The sequence below is a fragment of the Xenopus laevis genome, chromosome 7S (assembly GCF_017654675.1).
Source record: "Xenopus laevis strain J_2021 chromosome 7S, Xenopus_laevis_v10.1, whole genome shotgun sequence".
In the NCBI taxonomy this organism is placed as follows: Eukaryota; Metazoa; Chordata; class Amphibia; order Anura; family Pipidae; genus Xenopus; species Xenopus laevis.
In genome coordinates this window covers 49,490,029-49,506,911 of record NC_054384.1, presented here as the reverse complement: position 1 = coordinate 49,506,911, position 16,883 = coordinate 49,490,029, and the positions used below count along the sequence as shown (strand labels likewise).

Genomic DNA, 16,883 nt, shown 5'->3' with positions numbered 1-16,883 from the left:
TTGCACCACCATGCTTCACTGTCTTCACATTGTACTGTGGCTTGAATTCAGTGTTTAGGGGTCATTTGACAAACTCTGCGACCCCTAGATCCAAAAACAACACAGCTAGTCAGATGACCCCCAAATAGTAAATTCAAGCCACATTACACTGTGAAGAAGTGAAGCATAGCGCAAGCATCATGATATGGGGATGTTTCTCATACAATGGTGTCTAAAATGCCTTGCCATTGCCCCCTATGTTAGTTAGTCCAATCACATAATCGATCACACATGCCTTGCAATGCATTTTCTTGCAATTGTGCAATTTGACAGCTGCGGTGATATTCATTGCAACAGTGGTAAAATGACATGTACAATCAAAGACCCCATGTGTCACTGCCCAAAACCCATTGAATATCTTTCAATATTGAATATCAATAGCTTTCAATATCTTTCAGTATTGGAAAGCTGTCTAGAATTACATTTCCTTTCATGGAAGACCTCTTCAACAAATTAAATGTAATAGATTTTCATCTCTTAAAGGGATTCTGTCACGATTTTTATGGTGTTTTTTTTTCTAAATTACGCTTACACTGAAAACAATTAACTCTATCATGTTAAATGTAATTCCTAACCCAACAAGTGTATTTTTTTAGTAATATATTATTGGTGTGTAGGCAGCCATCTAAGGTCATTTTGCCTGGTCATGCGCTTTTAGAGAGAGTGAGTGCTGCACTGGTTTTTGACAGGCTATTGGGGGCACCTGGGAGACTGACATTATGTCTAGCACTATGTCAGAATTCAAAATTAAATAGAAAAAAAAAATCTGTTTACACTTTTGAAAAAACTGACTTCAGTGCAGAAGTCTGCTGGAGCAGCACTAATAACTGCATTTTGAAATGACAGTATCCATTTAAAGGACCAGTAACATCAATTTTTTTTTCTCAAAAATTCGTTAGTACACAACGAAAAAATAACACCAACACAAATTAAAATTTAAAATAACAAAGCCTTTCTTAAGAAATAACTTACAGAAACTCCACTTCCTGTCCTCTGCAGAAACGGCGAAAGGGCGACCATCCTTCCTGCAGCGCTCGATTTGTCCTCCCTGGTTAGCTCCAATATTCTACTGACAGCATGTGAAGCGAGGTGAAGCGAGTTGAAGCTGCGGATCAAGACCCTGCGGGACCAACACATGAAGCCCTTGCTGCTGTAGGAGTGCGGGAAACCAACTGGTGCAGGCAGCCTAAGATGCAGGCAGTTTCCTGGGAGCAAGCGGTTCTCCCTCCACAGGCAGCTGAGGCTCGGTATCTCCACAGCTCAGTGCGAGGCAAAGGACAGGGGAAGACTTACGGCCAGTCTGGAGCTGCCTCAGTGCAGCAGTGCAGCGAGACGCCATCCAATTTTAGATGTGCGGGTGGTTCTGCAAGAAATAATCGGCTGTCGCGGTTTGCTTGTCCTCTATTTAGCCCACTGGTCATTATTAGCCTGTGTGTCCGTATGTACTCACCTGCCAAGAGGGAGCCGGGCAGAAGGAGCCAAAAGAGGACCCCGCACAGGACTTGCAGTTCTATCCGGCTTCAGCTCTTCAGTCCAGAGTCAGGGAGAGCCGGGCATGGAGGAGCGCTACTATCCAGTCACGTGTTGCAGCAGGCATAACCCTTAGGGCCGGAGGAGCGCGGCTCTCATTGATGAGTAGTGAGTGATTCGGACTCAGTTGAGGAGGGCACATGCAGCTCAGTCCCGCACCTCCCTCCTGTCCGACACTGCTGGGACAAATTTCGTCAAGTGGGAAGCGGCGCTAAATAGAGGACAAGCAAACCGCGACAGCCGATTATTTCTTGCAGAACCACCCGCACATCTAAAATTGGATGGCGTCTCGCTGCACTGCTGCACTGAGGCAGCTCCAGATTGGCCGTAAGTCTTCCCCTGTCCTTTGCCTCGCACTGAGCTGTGGAGATACCGAGCCTCAGCTGCCTGTGGAGGGAGAACCGCTTGCTCCCAGGAAACTGCCTGCATCTTAGGCTGCCTGCACCAGTTGGTTTCCCGCACTCCTACAGCAGCAAGGGCTTCATGTGTCGGTCCCGCAGGGTCTTGATCCGCAGCTTCAACTCGCTTCACCTCGCTTCACACGCTGTCAGTAGAATGTTGGAGCTAACCAGGGAGGACAAATCGAGCTCTGCAGGAAGAATGGTCGCCCTTTCGCCGTTTCTGCAGAGGACAGGAAGTGGAGTTTCTGTAAGTTATTTCTTAATAAAGGCTTTGTTATTTTAAATTTTAATTTGTGTTGGTGTTATTTTTTCGTTGTGTACTAACGAATTTTTGAGAAAAAAAAATTGATGTTACTGGTCCTTTAAGTGCTTGTTTTGGTAGATTCTGGAAGTTAACAAAGTGGAATCTTTACTTTCCATAAGCAGAAAATTGGTATCAATTTTTTGCGAATTTGAAAAGCCTTTGTACAGCATCATTCGGCAATGCTAACATGAAGCCAGTTTAGTTTCTAGTAATTTTAGTTTTCATTTGACTAAGTTACAATGATGTTTTAATCTTGAAGAAACTGAACAATGCAGTGGTGGATGAGACAATGATAAATTAGTACTATTTCATTGTTATTTTTTCTGGGGTTTTTTCTTGTATTCTCATTTGGTATGTTACCTCACAAATGTATGTTTATATGTTATGTTTTCTCATGTTTTTAGATTTCAGCTTTAGTATGCAATTTTTCAGTCCAGTTTGCTCAAGTATGGTAGTAACATGTCTTACATGTTAACGTTCTTTTCAGGGGCTGTGACAAACGTCTCTGGTCCAAGATTGATGTTAGCCGCTGCAAGTCTCTAGTACCACAGGCTCTCAGTGGCATTAATAAACGTCAACCTGTATATCTTGACTTGAGCTGGACAAATGCATCAAAGAAGCAACTTATATGGCTTATCAACCGGTTGCCAGGTATGATAATTGGTGAATGTTATCTTTTTATGGATAGAAAGAAAAAACATTGGTGCACTATCCTTCACATAATTTGACATGGTTTATATAGGCAATATTTCTTGTAGATGATATAAAACTGTGTTGAGCCAATTGTCTATATATATTTAATTGCTTTATTTGTGGGACCTGGGTGTACATAAATCTGGGTTAAGCATTAGAAGTTCCACAGGACACTCTACAAGGAATTGTGCTGATTGGCCCTCAACTGAAACAACATTTCTTTCTCATTTAAAACAATAGGGAAAAGGTTATTTCAGCACAAATCCTATTCAATAGGCTGATAACATACTGCTGCCCACTGCATTAAAGGGGTAGTTCATTGGCCTCATTTTTTTTCCTTTTTTATAGTTATTTCAAGTCACTGACACAATCTTAAAAACAAATGCTCTGTGAGACAACATTTATTGTCATTGCTTTTTTTACTCCTCTTTCTTATTCAAATCAATGCATTCTTGCTAGGGTAATTTGGACAAATCGCTGAAATTTCAAACTGGAGAGCTGCTGAATAATCGTTAAATAACAAAAAATAAAAACCAAATGCAAATTTTTGATGCCTATTATTTATGTTAAATTAACTAAACATTATATATGTGTGTTTGTAACAGGTCTGAAGGATTTAATCCTTGCTGGGTGCACTTGGTCTGCTGTCTCTGCCCTTGCTAGCTGCAGATGTCCCCTCCTGCGTACTCTGGACCTGCGCTGGACTGTTGGAATCAAAGATACTCAGATTAGAGAGTTGCTTACACCAGCCTCAGACAAAACAGGTACTTTTTGCAGAAGGGAATTACTATGTGCTTGTTGTTATTAATTTATTTAATTGTATCTATCCACTGCTCTGTTCTGTCAGGACATGACTCTCGCAGCAAGCTACGTCTGCTAACAGATCTGCGCCTTTCTGGCCTTGATATTTCTGATGTTACTTTAAGGTTAATCATGCGCCATTGCCCACTTCTGTCTAAGCTTGACCTCAGCCACTGTCCCCTGCTTTCCGATCAGTCTGTAAACCTCCTTACAGCTGTGGGCTCTTCTACAAGAGGAATACTCACTCACATACACTTAGCAGGTAAGCATCTTATTTACAAATATTTATAAACGTACAATATGTATACATGTTTCTTTATACTTTACATTGACGCAGACTTGGAAAGATAAGGTTTTCCTGTAAAAATAATGTATAATTTTCATATTTAAACTAAAAGCTGCCCTCAGGAAATGTTCCTAAATAAAAGAGAGCACAACATGGTTGGAACAGGGTATAAATTAAATGCAAAAGTTGCTTGGCAAAGATAAGGCTTATTTTTATAGTTGCAGCTTCATTTATGTGTACACAAAGTCTTTTGCTATATTCAGTGAAACTTTACATGTTTCTGGTTTCTGAATGAAAAAAATCACGTAATTTTAAATAGGAAAACTATGATTTTAGTCAGGACAAAATATGCTAAAGATTTAGCTTAATCTCACTCCTGTAACAGGATATAAGTTTCTGAATATCTAAACTATTTAAAAAAAGTAAATTTCCTAAAATATAAACATAATTTTACACATGAAAATGCAACTGATTTGGAAAGTCCCTTGTCTCCTAAAAGCGCCAACATAATTTTTTTTTTGTTTTTTTTTGTTTTTTTAGATATTTTTGTGTCAAACTCCCAGCAGTACACTACAAAATTTCTAAAGCATCACTCAATCTCCAAAATTCCAACAGTAAATTTACCCTAGGAAACTTTAACTTTCTAGAAAAAACTGACCCAAGTTGCAATGATTTCCTAATGTTATCCGTTTTTATAAAAAAAGTTCGAATTTTTTTTAAAATTTACTTCATAGCTTCCAGTTTACAGCATCTTATCAATTACAGTAAACTAGGTACCCAGGTAAAATACCCTAAATATGAACACCAGGGGGGGCACATTTACTAAGCTCGAGTGAAGGATTCGAAGTAAAAAAAAATTAGAATTTCGAAGTTTTTTTGGGGTACTTCGACCATTGAATAGGCTACTACGACCTTCAACTACGACTTCAACTCGAACTAAAAATCGGTCGACTCTTTAAAAAAAGCTTTGACTACCTACTTCGCCACTTTAAACCTACTGAGCTGCAATGTTAGCCTATGGGGACCTTCCCCATAAGGTTTCTAAGCTTTTTTTGATCAAAGGAAAATCTATGGATTAAAATCCTTCGAAACGTTCAATCGAACGATTTTTCCTTCGATTGTTCGATCAAAGTATTTGCGTAAATCCTTCAACTTCGATATTCGAAGTCGAAGGATTTTACTTCGAGGGTCGAATATCGAGGGTTAATTAACCCTCGATATTTGACCCTTAGTAAATGTGCCCCCAGGTGTTTAATGAACATTTTTTTTTTTTTAAAGATTTTATTTATTAAGTTTCAGGGGAGGGGTACAAAAAAAGAAGGGGGAAACAAAAGAAAAAAAGAATACACAACTTACGGTTCAGTTCAGGACACATATTACTCAAGGTTTTAAACCCTGCACATTCACAAGAGCACAGTAGACACAGTATACATGTAGTGATGTACTATGGCAATGCCCCTGCAATGTAAGGAAAGAGGTCTCCTAACTAGCAACCGAGTCAGCAGGGCATATCAACTAGGTTGACATCGAGCCAGGGATTCCAGACCCTTTCAAATTTCGACGGGCAGCCACGGGCAATGTATGTAAGCTTGAGAGATGGTAAATTTTTATTGATCAAATTGGTCCAGGCAGTAATAGTAGGGGTATTATTTCCCATCCAGCCCATCACCACCAACTTTTTAGCATAGAATAACAACGTTCTCATGAGCGTCCTTGACCTGTTCAATGGCAATAGTTCGTCCACCAGACCTAATAGGCATACTTCTGGGGAGCATATACTCGGTAGTTCAAGATTCTCAGCTAAGTACTGAGTGACCCGTTGCCAGAAATTCTGTATGGGCGGGCATTGCCACGCAAGGTGTAAGAAGGACGCCATGGGTTCTTGACATCTGGGACAGAGGTTGGTCCCCTGCCTGCCCATCCTCCCCATTCTGGCAGGTGTGATATATATTTGGTGGGTGAACTTGTACTGTATGAGTCTATCTCTGAGAGAGATCAATCCGTCATAAAGGGAGTCAGTGGCTTCATCCCATTGTTCATCGCTAAGATTGGGAATGGATTGTTGCCAACGACTTTTAGCCCTATCAAAAGGGGAGGGCATCTTATCCATCAATGCATGGTATAACCTTGAGGTTAATTTCTTACGTTCCGGGTTATGCAGGATCACCTCCACTGTGGGATTAGCATAGGTAATAGGTGAAGTGTTAAATTGTGCCCTAAAGGCATGCCTAAGTTGGAAATATCTATATAGCTGGAGGTGGGGGGCCTGCAACTTTTCTTTAAGTTGCAGAAAGGTAGGGAAAGTTTGGTCCACCAATACATCACCAAGGACTTTAAGGCCCAACAGTGGCCAATAATGAAAATCTGGTATGCTTTGTAAATGGGGCAGGTTGGAGTTACGCCATAGAGGCAGGTATGGTGATATTAGTGGGGGTTTATGCCCTGCAGTTGCACATGCCATCCTCCAGGCCTTGAATGGGGTAGAGACAGTGGTAGGATAGTCCTCATAGTCTGTCAGTTGTCTATATGGCAGGTGTTGAATGGCTTCCAGTGAACCAATTCTATTAGCAAGTAGGAGTAGAGCCCTATCTTCTACATCTCTATGTATCCAACAGTGGAGGTGGTGCATTTGGCTAGCCATATAGTAGTGGCGGAGATGCGGCAGACCCAGGCCACCCTTGATGACTGGGGCCGTGAGAGAGCACAATGCAATGCGAGGAGACTTATTAGCCCATAGAAAGGATACCAGTAGTGAGTTTATTTTGCGAAAGGTATCCTCTGGAATCCACACTGGGGAATTGTGAAGTTTATATAGCATTTTAGGCAAGTATATCATTTTAAAAAGGTTCACTCTGCCCCAGAGAGTGATAGGCAGCCTGGACCAAACCAAGGATGCCTCTTTAAAGTGTTTGATAACAGGGTCAAGGTTGTTCTTGGAGTAAAGAGAGGTAACTGGGGAGATAGTTATGCCTAGATACTTGAAGCTAGAGACCCACTGGAGGTCAAGGGTTGAGGGAGATGGAGCCAAAACCGGGTCTATTGGGAGTATGACCGACTTAGTTTTGTTGATTATCAAACCTGAGAAAGTCCCATATCTCTCAATATCTTGAAAGGCCGCCTGTAAAGCCCCATAGGGATTCTCTAGAAAGAGCAGCAGGTCATCTGCATATAGGGCCAGTTTATCTTCCAGTTGGCCATATTTAAGCCCTATAACTCTCGGGTTCGTGCGAAGAATAAGTGCGAGGGGCTCAATAGCAATTGCGAATAGTAGTGGGGATAGGGGGCAACCCTGGCGGGTTCCCCGAGCTAGCGAAAAAGGGGGGGATTGCGAATTATTAATCCTCACTGTCGCCGTGGGTTTCAAGTACAGAAGCTGGACCCAGGTGAGAAAGTTTCTCCCAAACCCAAACTGCCGCATCACCTCCCAAAGGAATGGCCACTCGATTGAGTCGAACGCCTTTGTGGCGTCGAGCGACACCATAATTCTGGCGCCCCCATTTGTATGACTCGTTTGAAGGTGGGTGAATACTCTCCTAAGGTTGGTACTGGTGGATTTAGCAGGCATAAAGCCAGTTTGGTCGGGGTGTATAATAGAGGTGATTACCTTCGCCAACCTAGTGGCCAAGATTTTTGCGAAGATTTTAACATCGGTGTTAATAAGTGAGATGGGCCGGTACGAGTCACAGTATTCTGGGTCTTTACCTTCCTTGGCGATTAGAACTATGGCCGCCTCATAAAAGGAGGGGGGAAGCGAACCACTTTCAATAGCATAAGAAAATGTTCTATGCAATTGTTGAATTAATAGATTACCATGGAGATTATACCAGGCCGCTGGGAATCCGTCTATGCCAGGGGTCTTATTTGTTGGCAAGCCAGCCAGTGCTTCTGCCACTTCTGCTACCGTTATGGGCTGGTCTAGGAAATCTGCCTCCTCCCTAGTCAAGCAGGGGAATGGAATAGGTTCTAAGAATTCAATTAACTGGGTATGCGTGTATTCTACTCTCGTGGCATATAATTTCTCGTAGAAAGCTCTGAAGGAATCAAGGATTCCCTCCGGTGTGTCAGTTAGCACTCCTGCCGAATCCCGAATTCTAGCTATTAGTGTTTGATTTCCTTTTGTTGAGGCAAGTCTTGCCAGGAGCTTCCCAGCTTTGTCCCCCTGATCAAAAATTTTTTGATCAGCATATAGAAGCTTTTTCCTAGTGAGAGCAGTGTGGGCTAGTTCGAGTGTTCGTTGTGACTGGCATAAGGTCAGATGTGTATCCACACTAGGGGATTGAATATATGTCACCTCCGCCTCCCTCAGCTTTACTTCTGCTTCCTCTGCCTCAGCCCTGGCGTTCTTCCTAACCGCTGAAATCTCGTTAATGAGTACTCCTCTAGCCACCACCTTAGAGGCCTCCCACAGCACATCCGGTGTAGCGCTGTCTAGATTTATGTCCCAGTAAGCTATGTACTCCTCTTGAGAGCGATCACTAATTTTTCCGTTAGTTAACCATAGGGGGCATAAACGCCAAGTTGGCTTGCTTTTGTTGCCGTCTGTACGAATTGTGATGGCCAGGGGCGCGTGGTCGGAGAATGCCCTGGGCAAGTATTCTGCTGAGACAGTTAATTGAGCAAAATCAGCTGATGCTAGGGCTAGGTCTATACGGGATAGGGTGGCGTGGCTAGAGGAGTGACAAGAATACTGCAGGACCTCTGGGTGTTTCCAGCGCCAGAGCTCCAGCAAGCTTAGAGCATCTGCCCAACGTCTCAGGTCCTGTCCCTGTATGGATACTTGGCTCAGCCTGTCTAGATTGGCATCCAATACAGAATTGAAGTCCCCCATTATACACAATGGGCCAGGTGGAAATGAGGCGAGAGCTGCATAAATGTGGTCAAGTAGCGTGACCGAAAAGGGGGGAGGGCAATACACATTAACCAAAGTGAGGGGCTGGTTAGCTATTTTACAATTCAATATTATATATCTCCCGTAGAAGTCAGTCTTGACTCCAGAGAACTCATAGGGGATCCCTTTCTTAATCAATATAGACACTCCTCTAGAATGGGTTGAGAAGGAGGAGTGGTAGGAGTGAGCTACCCAGTGTTTCTTTAATGAGAGAAGCTTCTGACCTACAAGATGAGTCTCTTGCAAGAGGAGAATTGTTGGTTTGTGTTTTTTAATATACTGAAACATTTGAGCTCTTTTAAACTTACAGTTGAGTCCCCTGGTATTCCAGGAAACCAGTGTTACCAATTGTGCTGCCATTCCGCCAAATGAGAGCCTTTTGAAGGGCCATAGTTGCTACATCGTAGCACTTTTGATGGTGATACATCAGTGCCTCTGTGAACTAGGGAAACATGACCTTGTCTAGCAAATAGAATCAATGAACCGTACAACAGAACAATCAAGAAAAACTGTCCCAAACAAACCCTAACCCACCCTGCCCAACCCTCCAACATGGGCGGGCCTCGACCCCAACATAACTGAATCATGTTCTATGGGGGGGTAATCCGGCTAAGTACTAGCCATGCTCTTCCCCATCGCGTACCAATATTATGCAATCCACAACAGAGTTTTGCGGCTCAAAATGGGAGTATCAGTACCGGCCTTTAGGTGACGGGAGGGGCCAGTTGGGAGCTGCACCTTGTGAGCCATATTATAGACAGGATAGTCTCTCATCACCGAGAGGAAAAAAAAAAAAAAAAAAAATTATTATTGGAAAAAGGGAAAAAGGAGGAAGGGGATGACTCTCGGTGGCATTGTATGAGTCAGAGTTAGTGCCACAGGGATAGGAAGGGAAGACTGCATAGTCCACTTTAGCAGGAGTGATCCTGTAATAATGTCCTGGGCATGGTTGGGAAATAGACTCTGGCCAAGCATCCCCCGTCTGCGTGTTAAGGCTTCTGGTGAGAGAAGTAGAATATCATGGGGCGGGGGCCTTGAAAAGACTACTATTAAGGATCCGCCGCTGGCGGATTACTCACATAGGGCCAGGATACTTTATCGCCTGGCTGGGTCGCCACCCGGATGCCTCTGGGCCTGGACAAAATCAAGCCATTTGTCTGCTTCAACAGGGGACGTGAAGAAGTGGGCCTTGTCGCCTTCTATCACTCGGAGCTTTGCTGGGAAGAGGACTGAGTAGGTAAGCCCCGCAGAGATGAGTCTTCTCTTTATCCCTTGAAAAGACGCCCGCTGCCTTTGGACGTTGGCCGAGAAATCCGGATACAGGGAGATGCGATTCCCATTGTAGGTTAGTTGTTCCTTCTTCCGGGCTGCTGCCAATGCTGCATCGCGATCGCGGTAATTAAGAAAGCGCATAATTACCGGCCGCGGAGGGGCCCCTGGTGGCGGAGGCCTGGTGGGAATGCGATGGGCCCTTTCGATAACCATGAGCGTGGAAAAGGTATCAGCCCCCAGATTCTGCCGCATCCAGTCCTCCATGAAGCGCTCAGGCGCGTTACCTTCAGCGTGCTCGGGTAGGCCCACGAGGCGGACATTATTTCGCCGCAGGCGATTTTCAAGATCGTCCGCCTTAGCGACTACCTCGGTTAGCTGTTTAGACAGGCGGGAAAGCTCCGCAGGGATCGGTTGCACGGTGTCTTCCACTGCTGACACCCTCTGCTCCACTTCTTTAGTACGGTCGCGCAGATTCTGCACATCTTGGCGAAGGAGCGACAGATCCACCGTGATGGTATCTAGTTGCGAGGTTGTGCTAGTATGAGAGTCATTAATTGCCTGCAGCAGATCCGCATTAGACGGCTCTTTAGGCGCTGTTTGTGGAGACTCCGCCGTTGGTAAAGATGGGGCCTGTTCCCGCTCTGTGGCGGGATCCGAGGCAGGCTGTGAGGATGAAAGGTATTTATCCAGCTTTGTGGTGTTAACCTTGGGCCCAGACTTCCCCATTATGCTTGCGGTAGGGGTTTCTTCAAAGCACTGAAGATTTTGGATCGCTTAGGCAATCAGAATCGTTTAATGAACATTTTAATGCTAAAATCAAAATATAGACATGTGCACTATCATTTGCTACTGCAAATCTACACATTTTATGTGGGGTAAACCTGCAAAATTATTAATTCACCCCAGACATCTATTTTTGAAAATACTCACTTCTCCTGCATCCAAAATGGGCAAATATGTGTTTTTACTCCAGACTTCCAACTTTCCTAAAGTTGGCGATTTTGATAATGTTTTCAAAAACAACATTGAGCTTCCACTTTGGATCTCCACTCGTTGTCCAGGGGCTGTTGTCTCTCCTAAACTAAAAGGGAAAAGTGCAGCATCTGTAGAACATATGAATACAATCTTGGCAGTGAGGTCCTTTGCCTGCCAGCAAGTATTAGACATATTCTTGGCAGGCAAATTGTTAATTCTGGCTATAGTAATTTAGGTAGTGCTATCAAAATGCAATTTAGTGGGGGTTCTTTTTTTAACTGGAGTCGTGTGGTGCCGCAAAGATCCTGAACTATTAGAGCAAGGCTTCAAAGGGATGATTCACCAAATATTAAACTGTGAAATCCTGGAGGATTTGCAGCAGTTCTGTATTTTTTCAGGGTTTTCACAAATTGACACATTTACTAAACTGATATGTGAATAGCTGCACTAATTTTGGAAGCCAGAATCTCTACTGCCGTAAGCATCATTTGTGCCTTGTAATAAGAGAGGTGAAAGGGGTGGCAGTACAGGTATTGGACCTGTTTTCCAGAATACTTGGGACCTGGGGTTTTCTGGATAGTGGATCTTCATACCTTAAGTCTACTGGAAAATCATTTAAACATTATATAAACCCAATAGGCTTGTTTTGCTTCCAATAAGGATTAATTATATCTTAGTTTGGATCAAGTACAAGCTACTGTTTTATTATTACAGAGAAAAGGGAAATTGTTTAAAAATTTTTGAAGTATTTTATTATAATGGATAAACTGGCATCTTTTTTTTCTTACAGGTTGTAAAGGGGTGACAGATGAGTCTCTTCTATATCTACGACGTGCCACCAACCTGTCCCTTATTGACTTGCGTGGTTGCAAGCAGGTTACTCGGGGAGCTTGTGAGGGATTTATTTCAGACCTCTCTGTAAGCATCTTGTATTGTCTATCAGATGATAACCTTATCCAGAGGATCACCTAGAGTGGAAGGACCTGTTAATTGTACTGGAAGAGGTTAGAGGAGGAATGTGGAAGAACATAATCTCCCCTGCCTCTCATCTGCTCTCTCCTGCCACTCCATAAGATACAAAGAAGGAGCAATAATTGGAATCTCTGCCTACATCCTCCAGTGAAACCATTGTTTGATCCAAGGAAATGTGCCATTAAAACGTGTATATAACCAACTGTGGTTGGCATAGTGCCCTAATGGTTTATGGGGCCCCTCAACTCATTAGGGCACCCTGCCAACTCTTACTCATTTTTTTGCTTAACTCACTCTATTCTTCAGGCTGGTCAGTGTGCATAGCAAGGGTGAAGGAAGGTTTTGTTTTAAGGGTTTTTTTCTGTTGTTGTTTTGCCTTTTAGGGATTTGAGAGATATGAGAGAGAATGCTCCGCTAAAGTTATATAGGTGTCTGATGAGTTGTGTGTTTAATTATATGTTTGAGAGGGAACAGGCAGGTTTTGTGATAAATAGTTTTTTTTTTTTTTTAATTGGATTGTAGCTGTTTGCCCATTACCTCTCATACAGAGTACAGACATTCATTTACACTTAATAGTACATTTATTTTATGCACCAGTGCAGCCATTTGTGGATATATACATATATAGATATATATTAAATGCCGGTAGGTACACAGAGTGTTATGTATGTCAGTGCCAGTGGCACAATCGGCTGTCCTCGCCTTTGACCTGGCATTAGATTGTATAAAAAAAAGAGCCTGGATAATATTTTTCTCTGTGGAGCGATCTTGCTTTCCCTTTATTTCTTTTGCAATAAAAAAAAGTTTATGATACAACTAGATTGTGTTTCTGATCTTTGCAATAATTTTTCTAACAAACTATATTGCATTGTTTGAGCTTTGTCATTTGACTATATTTCCTGCAACATGATTCCACAAGAGGACCAATTTAAAATACTAGGTAAATGTAGGTTTGCCTTTGATCTTGAGCCAGACTGTTTCCCTATTCCTCTTTCGCATCTGATTTCTCACCCAGGCCCGGATTTGTGGAGAGGCCACATAGGCATGGGGTGGCAAAGGTAAAATCGGATGATCTAGAAAATCGCCTGCGAAGGAATAATGTGAGGATTATTGGCTTCCTTGAAAGTGCCGAAGGATCCAATACTACTAAATTCTTGGAGAGCTGGCTCAAAGCCGAATGCGTGGCCGAAACCTTGTCCCCAATCTTCATTATTGAACGAGCACACGAGTGCCTGCCAGACTCCTCCAAGACCCATTTTGTTTTCTATTGTGTTTATTAGCATTTTTGAATAAACAGCATGAAAAAACATAAAGGATTGGCTGACATAAGCCCATCAGTTAATACAACAGAAAAGGATTATTACCTATCAATCCAAAGAAAATAAACATTGAATGATGTCTTAGAACATAGATAACTTAGAAAAATAAATAAATGAAACAAAATAAAAATAAACATAGCAGTAAAAAGAAACATCCTCTCCATCAATCCAACAAAACAATTAACTAGATCTTATACAGAAAAGAGCACATCTTCCATCAATTATTAAAACCACTGTGAGTATGTAAAGGAGAATCTCTATCAGAACTAAACATACATTTTTCAATAATGGCTCTATCCTCAGAACACAGAAAGTTAAAGTACGGGGACCAAAGTTTCAAAAATTTGTCCCTAAAGCCAGAGCTACCATATCTAAAGCTCACTGCTCCATCCAAGCAAAGAGACCTAAGATAAGACAAAACATCTTTTAAATATGGGGATATTTCTTGAATACAAAACAAAAAAAATTGATTTATTCCAAAGTTTTATCTTGGGAGAGGAAGTTACCTGAAAGTCAAGTAATGCCAATTCAGGAGGTAGCTTGAGATCGATGTTCAGTTTCCTATTTAGGAAATTACCAACCTTACCCCAAAACTTTGAAATAAAAGAGCATTCCCACACACAGTGAAATAAAGAAGCGTTGTTTGATTTACATTTAGGACAATAGGGGATTATAATACCTTTAGGGTTCCTCTAATAAAATAACCTATAGCGGCTTCTTGAATTTTAGAGAGAGAGATGCAGCTGCAGCTCTGGCGGCCACCCGACGCAAAAAGGAATTGAAGTTTGAAAATACAATAGTATTTCTTTACCCTGACTTTTCCAATGATCTACACAAGCAACGCCAGCAATTTACAACAGTAAAGCAGGGCTTCAATATGCCATGATGTACCCCGCCAAACTTCGGATATAAGTGGATGGGAAAACACAATTCTTTGCCTCGCCAACAGAGTACTCCCAGTGGCTTGATCGACGTCCATGAGCAGGGTAATTGCTCATTCATCAATCCTCTTTACAGGTTACACATATGGGCCTTACCAAACCCTATTCTGCAACTACTAAAGCTATACTAGTTTGCAATGGTATAAAGTTTAACAACTTGTGCAGCTACTCTCATAACAAACACAGTTTATAGTGACGATTTAACCTGGATAATTGCATATTAAGTGGGATCCATGGAGCAACCAATGGGTTGTCACCCTTACACATACCTATTGATATAGTCCTGTTACTTAAGTCTGTAAAGCAGGGATCCCCAACCCTTTGAACCCGTGAGCAACATTCAGATGTTAAAGAGTTGGGGAGCAACGCTAGCATGCAAAATATTCTTGGGGTGCCAAATAAGTGCTGTGATTGGCCATTTGGTAGCCCCTTGGGTGACTGTCAACCTATTTGAGGTTTGTTTTGCAGAATATGTGGTTTTATGCAACAAAGACTTGCCTCTAAGTCAGTAATTCACAAATAAGTGCTTGGTTTGAGACCACTGTGAGCAACATCCAAGGGGCTGGAGAGCAGCATGTTGCTCACAAGCTACTGGTTGGGAATCACTGCTGTAAAGACTCTATCTTCACTTCTGATTAAAATTGTTATCACTTAGTTAACAGTGCGACCTTCTGTTTCAGGCGCACCCTCCAAAGATTTTGAATGTTGTGGTAACTAAATTTCTCCACTATGTGGGGAAGTAGGGTGGGAAATGTTGGCATTATTACCATGTACTCATTTCTTTTCTGTCACCACTTTCTCTTTTCTTTACTTCTACTTTTCTATCCTTCTACTTTTCTATCCTCCACAGGGGGATTCAAGATACAGGCATAATACCCAAAAATGGCAGCTGAAATAACAGCGATCTCCTGGAATGGCAGGCGATTAAATGCACCTCTGAAGAGGTCTCTGGTCTTTAACTTCCTAAGGAAATATAATCTCCAAATAATATGCCTCCAGGAGACCCATATTTGTAAATCCTCCAACCCTAATCCACTAAAAAAAAAATATGGATAGCACAAGCTTATCATGCTGTGTACTACAATTATGCCAGAGGGACCTCAATTATAATCAACAGATCACTCCCATTCCAACTGCTGAATCTCCAAAATGACTCTGAAGGCAGATTCACTCTTAGCGGGTTTCCCAGATATTATTGTAAATGTATACTTGCCTCCCCCTTCAATGACTCCCTTCTATATGAACTGCTATCACGAATAGCAGCTCTACCCTTAGATCAGATATTGATAGTGGGGGATTTCAATGCAGTAATTGATGGGAGAAGAGATCGTCTAACCCTCTCCACCTCTGGGAGACCAGACACAGGAGGGTTGAAGGCATGGGCACACACTGCCGGGTTGGTTGATGTGTGGAGAGGTGCCATGTGAAGGATCGACCTCGCCTTTGCCTCGATCGAAATGTCCACTAAAATTACTAGATTAAATCCTTACTGGATCACCCATCCAGACATAAAGAAAAGCATAGAGAAGTCAATAACCGACTACCTTCAGATATAAATTCCGCTCCCCTACCACATTATGGGACGCTTTAAAAGCATATATAAGGGGGGAGTATATCTCTTAAGATCATCCATGCAAAAAAATCAGCAGCACAATGTTTAACACACTTAGAGGCGGAGGAAGGGTATGTCCAAGATCCTAACGATCAAACCAAACCAAGACTCAATGGAAATGTGCCCATAAAAGTCAGATGCATCACAAGTTTGCTTTGTATGAAAAAGGGGATAAGAACAGTAAGCTTCTGGCGCGGGAAGATTATAGCAGACCAGCCATACATGCAATCCAAAGAAATTAAACGGAGGTAATTACCAATCCATTAGATATTAACCAAAGTCTTGCAGAGTACTATCAACACCTATATACCTCAAAATTGGGGGGAAAAAACCTTCAGAAATTGCAAACTATTTGCAAAACTTAGATCTCCCCAATCTTTCTCTAGAGAACAGAACTCTTTTAGATATTCCAATACAAGAGCAAGAGGTCCTGGAAGCCATAACCTCCCTACCCCCAGGAAAAACCCCAGGTCCCTAATACATGGTTTCTTAACTACGCCAGGGAAGAATCCCCAATCTCATTCCTTAGCCAAAGTACTAGCAAAACGCCTTAACTATGTCATAACCTCTAAAGTAGCTCCAGACCAGGTAGGATTTATTCCCCATAAAGCAGTTGAGTTGAACATCAGAAGGATTTATATGAACTTATCAATCCCCCATACAAATCAAGGTACTAGAGTCATTGCCTCCTTAGACAATGAGAAGAATTTGACTCGGTCGAATGGGCCTATTTGTGGGAAACCCTAAAAATATGGGGCTTTTGCAAGAATTTCTTAACCTGGATACAGGATCTGTACACCAGGCCAACTGCCGGAATATTGTCCAACCTGGAACTTTCTGCCCCTATTTA

The 16,883-nt window shown here is 42.3% G+C and overlaps 1 protein-coding gene across 13 annotated transcripts in view; it reads left to right on the top strand.

The window, feature by feature from the left end:
• Positions 1-12,977, top strand: part of LOC108697539 (lysine-specific demethylase 2A) — a 165,265-nt gene extending 152,288 nt beyond the window's left edge. For 12 of the 13 annotated variants that reach the window (XM_041571207.1, XM_041571206.1, XM_041571198.1 and 9 more), the window contains 4 exons: positions 2,762-2,925; positions 3,573-3,731; positions 3,815-4,030; positions 11,980-12,977. In XM_041571207.1, the coding sequence (XP_041427141.1) occupies positions 2,762-2,925; positions 3,573-3,731; positions 3,815-4,030; positions 11,980-12,161 (721 nt within the window). In that variant the 3' untranslated portion in view covers positions 12,162-12,977. Of the gene's footprint in view, positions 1-2,761; positions 2,926-3,572; positions 3,732-3,814; positions 4,031-10,111; positions 11,793-11,979 lie in introns of those variants that run through there. The other variant, XM_041571199.1, reaches the window with a different exon arrangement.
• Positions 12,978-16,883: the final 3,906 nt, after the last annotated feature.